The sequence below is a fragment of the Raphanus sativus genome, chromosome 6, assembly GCF_000801105.2.
Source record: "Raphanus sativus cultivar WK10039 chromosome 6, ASM80110v3, whole genome shotgun sequence".
Lineage (NCBI taxonomy): Eukaryota > Viridiplantae > Streptophyta > Magnoliopsida > Brassicales > Brassicaceae > Raphanus > Raphanus sativus.
In genome coordinates, this window is record NC_079516.1 from 39,239,053 (window position 1) to 39,249,129 (window position 10,077).

Consider the following 10,077-nt stretch of genomic DNA (forward strand, 5'->3'; position numbering starts at 1 on the left):
CTTAATCTGTAGGTGTTTATATTGTGTTTTGTTTAATTTTAAATTTTCAATTATATCATCATGTGAATCATGAATTTTTGTTATGTGAAACTAGGCCAGGTCCTGACAAATATTAGGCCGGAAGCCCAAGAAGTATACTGGTAACAAAAATGTTGGTAAAGATAGTAGATCCAATATGTAAATGTTTTGGAGATTTGTTTGTTTTATACTTCTGAACTTTGTCCAATATGTAAATGTTTTTGGTATGCCTACTGAAAATGTAACCCCTTCATTCAATTAAAAAAATTTAACCCCGCCCACTGAAATTGCATATAGAGGTCAAGAACAATGAATGAGTTCCACAACTTATATACGCAAGGTAGCTATTTATTCATAATGGACTTAAAAACAATTGCTCACCCCTTCCCCCTTCTCCCACAATCCCAAAAAATAAAATAAAACATAAGATCACAACGTACACAAACATAGAAGAATAGATGATCTTTATTTCCTAGTCAAAGAAAAAACAATGTTGACGGTCATATTGGGACGATGACTTGAAACACTGAGATATTTGGCCATATACTGTGCATACTTGTCAAACACCTGGTCGATAACACTTTCTCCAAAGTGAGCAATTAGCAACGGTTCAGTGATGCATCTTATACCGGTTGCCCTCTCTTTACCCGCTTCCATAAATTGAAGTGAAAGTTCCTCCTCATCCTTCTCAATTTTGTATGGAACAATATGGTCATGTGTCTCGATCTTGTTGATTTTAAAGGATCCCTCGTTTATGACAACTTCCCTCACCTCTTCTTCATTTGGATTATAGAATGGCATGTTGAAAGAGTGCATCCTAGAATCCTTAATAATCCCCTACACAATCACAATGCTCCAATACTTAGTAGTTAGATATTAAATGTATTAGCTGAAAAACATTTATGATCGAGAAAAAATAATAGTTGCAAACAAATCAATGTTTGATTGGTACATATATCTAGTATGTATTATATTTTCTGAAGAACTTATACGTAGTTTTGGCAAAAATAACTTGAAAGAAAGAAAAAAAAACAAACGCAAAAAGTTTTTTTCTTTTGCAAGATAACATTCAAAAATAGAAGAAACCAATACTATAATATAGAATGACAAGAAGTTCACCAATTAGTTGTAGGGAACATGGCTCGAGACTAGATCCGATCCAAGATATACAAGTCAAAAAAATCAATATCTTAATAGGCTATCTTAGGAATCTTAAGAGCACTCTTATCAATAATCGAAGAGGTTCTAAAAAATGATTAGTTGCTAACTAAATAAAAGTCATTGATGAGATTCTAATATCCATGTAGTAAATTTTCTTTTGAGATTTTATTAGTTGAGTATTAGAACCATATCAATCACTTTTGCTTTAATTTATAACTAATCATTTTTTGAGAACTCCTTCGCATCATTGATTGATACAGTTTTTCTAATAGGTAAAATGTGAAGATAACCAATAGTAAAAGATATGATTTCCAACTGATTTTAGTTGGAAACACATACTTTTAAACATGTTTAATAGTAATTTATAAGGCAGTTCATTTGATGTCATTAGTTAAAAATATAAAGAATGAAAGTAAGTTAGTGAAATTGGGTACCTCGGACACTAGATCAAGGATGCAATCGGATAACAACGACCAAACTTGAAAACAATCTTTGGATAAAGGATTCGAAACCTTTCTGCCCACGAACGTGAGAACCATCTGCCCATTAGGCACTATCTCTTCTGAACGCATTCTTAGGAACACCGAGAAATCATTCTTGAACTGATTCAAATAACTTTTGTAGACATCTGGAGGGGATGTATCATTGATATGGATGCTTGTATTGTTGTTCTCAAGCCCATCAGGGACCTTAGAAAGCCAATGGAGACTAAAAGATGAATGAGCAAGATGAAGAGACATGCTTGGGAATAGCCTTGAGTAGAAAGAGTTTGGTACTCCTGACACGAAGCACTTTCCTTTGACCTCCATCTTCAGCTTCTCCAGAAAGGAAGGAACCAACTTGAAGGTATTGTTGAAGTCGTTATGTGGAAGATCGTTCAGACAACACTCGATCTCTGGTGAGTTGTTTCGACCTTTTTGTTGGTATGATTCGATGATCGTGTTGACGATCTCCGACATGGCAAACAACGAGTTTCTTCCAGAAGAACAACCCAAGTCAGCCACTTTGATGCACCCGGGATAATCCAAATTCATTAACATCTCTTTGATGCTCTCTATCACCACATGTTCTATCTCGGAAAAAACACTTCTCTGTAAACCGCAACAAATCAGAAATAGAACATATATCATATAAATCTTGTTCTAGTATTCATCATAAATTGTCATAATGTCTTTTAGTTACCTGGTAATGAGAATTAGTATCGTAACTATGCTCTCCATTTCCCTCTTTCATACTAAGGGCGTCCACCAAAGAGTGCCTGATTAACATATAAACAGAAAAAAAATCAATTAGATGGGTTGATTACAACGTTAGACTTGATTAAATTACACACACCTACTCATTTTACAATATGTACATCAATTTACAGAAGTGTAGAAGAAAATGCATGGGTTACCTTGAGGAAGACATGATGATACTCAAAATGTTTGATTTATTATGGCTTTGAAGATCTGGCCTTGGACTTTGCGGGGATACCTATATATATGTATATGCATTCCTTTCCTAAAAAAATGATCAATTTAATTTATCCTATAATTTTCGAAAACAGAAATACCAAAAAAACAAGAAAATGGTACAGTTTTCTAATATTTTGTATCCTAAAATAAATATTTCATGATTAAAATAAAATAATAGAAGATGCTTCAATGTAATCAGTGAAGATCCTGTCTGTTTCAATTTTGTACCCTTTATGCAATAAAATAATTTGATAGACTAAAATAAATGTTTAGATGGGGTTAATCATGGTCTAAGACTATGATTAACCCCGGTTTTAATGAAGACTAGATCTTGACCCGCGTTTTAGAAGCGCGGAATATTTTACGATGAAAAATTTCACTAATAATTTAATAAATATTTTGGTAATTTTTAAAGAGTGTATTTAAAATAGTTTTGCATTTAAATCAGTATTTTAAATTCAATCTGATTGTGATTATACCGGTTAACCCGGAGATCTGACAATTCAGTTTAGGTTTTTAAAATATTCATATTAAAAAAAATTACTAAAACCCGAGACTAATTGATTGAACTGATGGATGACCGATATGTAATTTAATTTGATTTAAATTGTAATAGTTTCATAATTTGTAACTTATAATCCAAATTTTAAAGTTCATTATTTTGCAATTTATGAAATTATGACGTTTCTACAAAATTTTAAAGAAAAAATGATAGATATAAAATAAGTAATATTAATTATTGTATTGTTTGGAAACATTGATAGTAGTATAAAAATATATTGTTTGAAAACATTGATAGTAGTATAAATAAATAAGTATATTGTTTGGAAACATGGATAGTAGTATAAAGAAAAGAACATTAGTGATTTAATTTAAGTTTAACTATAAAGTATAAAGGTGTATTTAATTTAAAAACTTACAAAATAAATGTTAGGTCCAATAGAATGTTTCTGTTTTAATAAGATAGATTTTTTAACTTCGGTTAATAGACGGTTCTAATCCTTTTTTAGATTTTAACTAAGAAATCTAAGAACCGTTTCTTAAAGAAGAGATATAAGAACTGTTTTTTAACTGGAAAATGTAAAAAAAAATGTCAAAATGAGTTTAAAAACTCTGACTAAGAGACATGGGTTAATCATGTGACTTACTTGTTCATGATTCATGAGGCCTTTTTTCTTAATTATTTTAAATAACATGCACACAAGAAGCTAGGAGGGACTATATTATTATATATACCTTATGGTTATAAAGATAGCAAAATTGAACATAAATAATAAAAACATAGATGAAAACTAAATAAACAGAAATATGGAAAATTAAACCAGCCCTTTTCAAACAAAATATAAGCACAATATCAAAACAAAGTGTAAAATTAAACAAGATGCTACATGATTATTTACTAAAGTGCAATAGACAAGTTAGCACATCAAAAATCAAAATTTTGATTACTAGCATATATGTTTATTCATTTTTGTATCGATAAATTAGAGTTAAATCCCATTATGTTGTATTATTTATTTATGAAAATTAGTTAAATAAATTTTTAGGAGAACTTTAGTGTATACAAATGAGGTCATAGCCTTAAATAACAAAAAAATTGCAATAAAATTTTCGATAATAATAATTTTTACAACTTTCAAATTGTCATTGACTTTTTATCTTCTCCAAACAAATTCCGATAAGAAATATCTAATTGTAAAAATTCTCAAAAATCATTGAAGAGATACTTTTTAGCTCTTTGCGTAATTACTGAATCTTTAGGTATTTATATTGTGTATTTGTTTAATATTTGTTTTCAATTATATCATCATGTGAATCATGAATTTTTGTTATCTGAAGTTAGGTCCGGTCCTGACAAATGTTGGGCCAGAAGCCCAAAAAAATATAATGGTAAGAAGTGTTGGTAAAGACAATGGCGACAGTCAAATCTTTCACTTCTCATGATAATCTCATACGTCATTTTCCGACTGAGCTACAAGAGAATTTGAAATATAACGAGCAAAAATTTATTATTCTAAATGCTGTTGAAAACACATGCTTCTATGGCTTCCCCCAGGGCCAGTACTGTGTGAAGCTAAATTTAGGATTCTATTCTCAAAAATTTTGAAAATCGTAAACATTAAACAGTAGTAAAATCAATACTATTAAAGTTGAAGTGTGCCTTATTGATATATGTTGGGTCTATTTAAAAAAGAACAAAAAAGCAATGTAAGTGGTTATACACGACATATTTATATAACTACTTAATCTAACCATGATCCACTCCTATCTAACCGCTCCTATCTAACCGTTCAGTCTTATTATAGTATTACACTCATTTCTTTTTGATTGTCGTGAACATATAATTTAGATAGTGGACATGTTTTTTCGTTTGATTAACTATATGTCCACAGTACAATTCGTTTAATCAATGTAATTAATATGATTGATGTTATTGCTATTAAAAGTTATGGGTTTTATTATTTTCTTTTTTGACATCATGGTTATTCTGTGGGACATAAAAATAATTATCAAATACACAAAAAATTAAACAATTTTTTGATCATTGTATAAAATTTTAAAATAAGCATTAATTAAAGTAAAAAAATTAAAATATTTAATTATATCAGTTTTAGTCTTATAATTATCAAAGCTTCTTATTAATAACTAAAAAGAAATTACAAAAGAAAAACACAAGTATGATTACAAAAAACACAAAAATGAAAATTAAATTTCTAAGAAAGTAATTTAAAACAAAAAATATATCCGCCCTTTCAAGGTCGGATCAAAAATATACCGCAAAATACTTACAGTATTGTTTATACTAAAAATCTAACTTCCTAATTGAATATAAACAGATTCTAATTATATAACTAAAATTAAAAAAATAATAATAATTAAAGTTTACATATTGGTTCAATCAGTGATTCAACTGGTAGTCAGGTTCTAAGTTTTAGCGGGTTTTCTTGGGTTTTACTGGATTATTAAAAATGATTTTTACCTAAAAATTCAAATCTGATTACATACCGGATCACCGGATTTACATTTTCAACCGCAGATCTGGATTATGTTTTAAAACACTAGGTACATGTGTATAGTTATGTAACATCAAAAATTCAATACAATTATCAAATCTTCTTACTAATAATTTAAAAAAGATAGTATACATAGATAGATAAGAATATTGTAGAAATACTAAGAAATAAAAATTAGTTCTTTAAATTTTGACCCGGGTATAGAAGTATAGTTTAAAGGAAGCCATTTTCGGGTCAATTCCAAAAATCGGGTTTTTTTACAAATATTCTTGACTAATTATGTTACATAAGTACTAAGAAAATATTTATGTTATAAATTTTAAGAATAAAGTTTAAAAATGATTTCTTAAATGCATATGACACAAGCATAGAGTTAAGCAACTTGACATATTGAATATAGTTATCAAAAAATATATTAAATTTAACTAATCTTAGCTAAAAGTATGATAACAAAAAAAACACAATTATAAAAATTAAATTTATCAGATTAATAAAACAGAAAAATATATCCACTCTTTGAAAGGGCGGGTCAAAATCTAGTTTACTTGGTTAAAACTCTTGCATATAGATGATGATATTTTTCTCGTTGGAAATGATATCTTTTTTTTTTCTCAAATGGCTTTGGAAATGATATCTTTCTTAAGCAAAGTTACTTTGTGAATCTCTAGGATAACATTATCTATTTATTTTAGCATTTTGTTTAGTGAAATAATTCATGCCTATTTTTTATTATCAGCATAAACAAACTCGATTAAAACTCTACTAAACCAATTAGGGAATTCGTAATCCATAACTATTATTATCATCTTTTGCTTTTGATGGTTGATCGATATAATGTGATATGGATGTATTTTATGAAATGAGGTACAATATGCTATGGATCTTTTCACGTGTAGCTGCCTTCAAGTGGTCTTTCTAGATCCACATCTTGCTTATTAGTTTGTAATGTTACATCATCCCAAAATACACAATCAACAAAAAAAAAAAAAAAAAAAAAAAAAAACAATAAACTCATGTCAGTTAATCGAACACTCTTCCAAATCTCACAAGCTAATGTTACTCGCTTGAGTCGCGTCCTCATGTTTGACCTTATCTTGGCCGTCGTCGATATTCTTAGCTTTTAGTAACTCGACCAAACCCTCAAGAACCTTATCAACGCGATCATTCCTCGTAACCTGTTCATCCACCACTTCTGTTTTCTCAACCTCCGAATCTTTACCCTTAGTGGTCTTGTCCTTGTTCTCCAATTCTTTCTCGTCCTTCTTAGCTTTCTCTTCTTCGTTTTGGATCTTTTTCACTTTCAAGAACTCAATTAAACCTTCAAGAACTTTATCAGCAGTGTCATTCTTCATGAGTTGTTCCGCCACCTCCGCTGGACTAACCTCGGTTGCCTCAATACCTTCCTCGATCTTACTAAAAAGCTTATGCTCTTTGATCTCTAAATAGTTTGAAGCAAGAACTTTGAAAGTACTCGGCGTGCAGTACGACATGTGAATGTGCATATCCATGCGTCCTGGCCTCAACAACGCTGCATCGAGTTTCTCTTTGTAATTGGTCGTGAATATTATGATCCTTTCATCGCCACAACTTGACCATAGACCATCAATAAAATTTAATAGTCCAGATAGTGTCACCTTTTTGTAACGTGGGTCGTTACTTTCTTCTGATTCACGAGGAGGTTCATCAGCTGACCTATCTTTCAACTCGATAGAACAGTCGATATCTTCCACAACAAGAATAGAGCGGTTAGCAGTAGCAATCAGCAGTCTACGTAGCTCGGAGTTGTTGCTAACCGCAGTCAACTCTAGGTCATAAACATCAAAGTTGAGATGATTAGCCATTGCTGCGATCAAGCTTGACTTCCCTGTACCTGGTGGACCGTACAACAAGTAACCTCTCTTCCAAGCTTTACCTACCCTTTTGTAAAAGTCCCTTCGCTTCACAAACTGGTCTAGATCTTCCATCACATTTCTCTTGACATCTGCATCCATTCCTATGGTCTTGAAGGTAGAAGGATGGTCAAGAATCACAGAGGTCCAAGCCTCAGAGTAACTCCCATACATGCTATCTGGGTCAAGAGTAAAGATCTTGAGTGTTTTCTTTTCTTGCTTCACCGCCGCAGCTCTTTTGACCATGAATGGCAAGTAGGACTCAAGAGCCATGTCCTTGAACTTCTTGTGGAAGCTCAGCTCGAATGATCTGACTTCAGATTTGAGTGTGGAGTTTAGATCTCGTGGGTTGTGGAAGTTCTTGGACTCAACATGGCGACAATGAAGGACCCAACGGAACTTGACGCCGTTGAAGGTATCCACAACTTCCTCGTCACGTTCCACGGTGACGTTGTAGTTGTTTTCTTTCTCGTGTTTACTCACTTTGATTCTTTTGTTCGAAGGAGAGATCTTGGTGGCTAGATAGGCCTCCGCGGCCTCATAGACTTCGTTGTGGACAAACCCTTCAAACTCTTCAATGACTATAGTCATTTGAGATGAGAAGTAGCCAAAGATGATGCGGAAGCCATGGGAGATATACTGGTGCACCTCGTCAGGCAAATAGTCTTGGACTAGTGATTTAGCTAGCATTGCGGTTGCAGCCACGGAGGCCGCGGTTGTGAGAACAGTCTTAGCCGTGGCTAGACGAGTTTCCGCGGAAGAAGAGTCAGAGGAACTCATTTTCTTTGGCTTTGGGGTGTCTTTGTTCTGAGTACCCAAAACTCATATTTATTATTAGTGGACCGGGAGACTAGTCGAAGCAAGGAATAAGCGAGGATCATTTCGTTGCAACAACGTCGAAGTTTCGTTGTAATAGAATAATGAAAAAAAGAGAGAAAAATTTGAGTTTTAGTGGGGGTCCCATGACTTGGCCATGAGGCTTTTCTGATTTACCGACTTGAGAAAAGAACGTGCTTCAAATGAAAATTAGAAAAGAAACAGTAAACAAAGACTGACTTAACGTGTGGGTCATCTTCTATTAAAAGGTAGTCGTAGAGAAAAGATAGTGACTTGTATATTATTATCACAATCAAATCCACATCATGTAAAACAACAAAATGTTTGAATCAAATATAATTATTTTGCTTCGAAGATCTGGCGTGGTAGTACTAGTTTGAATAAGCTATATATACTTGCATTTTTTTTTTTTTTACGCTGATTCATTATGATATTACAATTATGATATGAGAAAGATTACATAGACGATTCGACAACCGACAATACTACATGCCTTATGAGATCTATGTCTAACTGCATCCCCCGAGCCGTCCTATGAAGATCCACGTCTGACCAGATTAACTTGCACCATGTTGTAGATCTTTTATAAGCCTTTCTTCCGTAATCTGCATAATTGTTCAATAAATCGCTTTCTCCGGGACTTGAAACCTGGATTTATCTGCAAGAAACTGCATAGTCTGGGGTTTGAACTTCAGACCTGGATGTAGAAGCCTTTAAACCATAACCACTAGGCTACGGTGCTTCCACAAAACACCGTAGGGAAACAACATTTTTCAACAGTTCAAGAAAAACTCCAGACCATATATACTTGCATTTCTTTTACAGGGAAACAACATTTTTCAACAGTTCAAGAAAAAATCAGTGGATAGATACAAACAAATAGCAAACGATATCAAGTAGTTCAGTAAGTTACAAAAAGAAGAAATACATTATAACCTCTTTAAATTAATAATCTATAAATTAATATCTCTATAAATTAATATAATTTTATAGTTCCAAATTGAGTTTTTGATTTAATTAGTATCTCGATAAATTAATAATCTTTATAAATTAATAAAAAAAATCATAATTTTGGTGTAGTTCCAACATTATTAATTTATAGAGATTTTACTGTATTGCAGATCTGTTAATATATATATATATATAATTTAGGAGTAAATCCAGACCCAAACAAACCCAGACTAATTTTTGGAGCCTGTAATCCATGGATAGGCAAAATAGGCCGAAAATAAAGGCTCATACCCATGTGAGATGTCAAGAGATATTATGCAGTAGTTTCTCCCAACATAATTCGAATTCGCAATCTAGATATAGAAAAGAGTCTATCTTTACTATTGGATCATGATGTTTTGGACAAAAAAAAAATATTACAGATGGGTGACGTTGACATTTTGCTTATTTGTAAGAGAACTGGAATATATACACTGATGAATTTGAAATTAAAATGCATTAAATGTGTATTAAACCCATCAAATTGTAAAAGGTAATATACATTTGAGAGACAGAATTTCAAATTTTTAAATCCAACCAATTCATTATTCTTTCTGTTTCATAATAGCTGTCAATTTAGATTTTTTTTATCTTGTTTCAAAATAAGTATTATTTTACATTTCTAATATAATTTTGTACATTAAATTTATTTTTATATATTTTTATTTAAAACTTATTTTTTGCAATATTTTAATTTAAATCATTCTCATT

General features: G+C 31.6%; 2 protein-coding genes across 2 annotated transcripts; both read right to left on the reverse strand.

Annotated features, from left to right (window-relative positions):
- Positions 1–465: 465 nt before the first annotated feature.
- On the reverse strand, positions 466–2,729 carry LOC108809047 (salicylate/benzoate carboxyl methyltransferase). The gene is made up of 4 exons (XM_018581171.2): positions 2,576–2,729; positions 2,362–2,437; positions 1,614–2,270; positions 466–855 (listed from the first exon to the last, which is right to left on the reverse strand). The coding sequence occupies exons 1-4, from the start codon at positions 2,587–2,589 to the stop codon at positions 484–486; spliced, it is 1,119 nt and encodes a 372-aa protein (XP_018436673.1). The 5' UTR covers positions 2,590–2,729; the 3' UTR covers positions 466–483.
- A 3,818-nt stretch (positions 2,730–6,547) lies between these two features.
- LOC108805821 (protein HYPER-SENSITIVITY-RELATED 4) lies at positions 6,548–8,356 on the reverse strand. Its single transcript, XM_018577778.2, has one exon. The coding sequence runs from the start codon at positions 8,317–8,319 to the stop codon at positions 6,694–6,696; it is 1,626 nt and encodes a 541-aa protein (XP_018433280.1). The 5' UTR covers positions 8,320–8,356; the 3' UTR covers positions 6,548–6,693.
- Between the last annotated feature and the right edge of the window lie 1,721 nt (positions 8,357–10,077).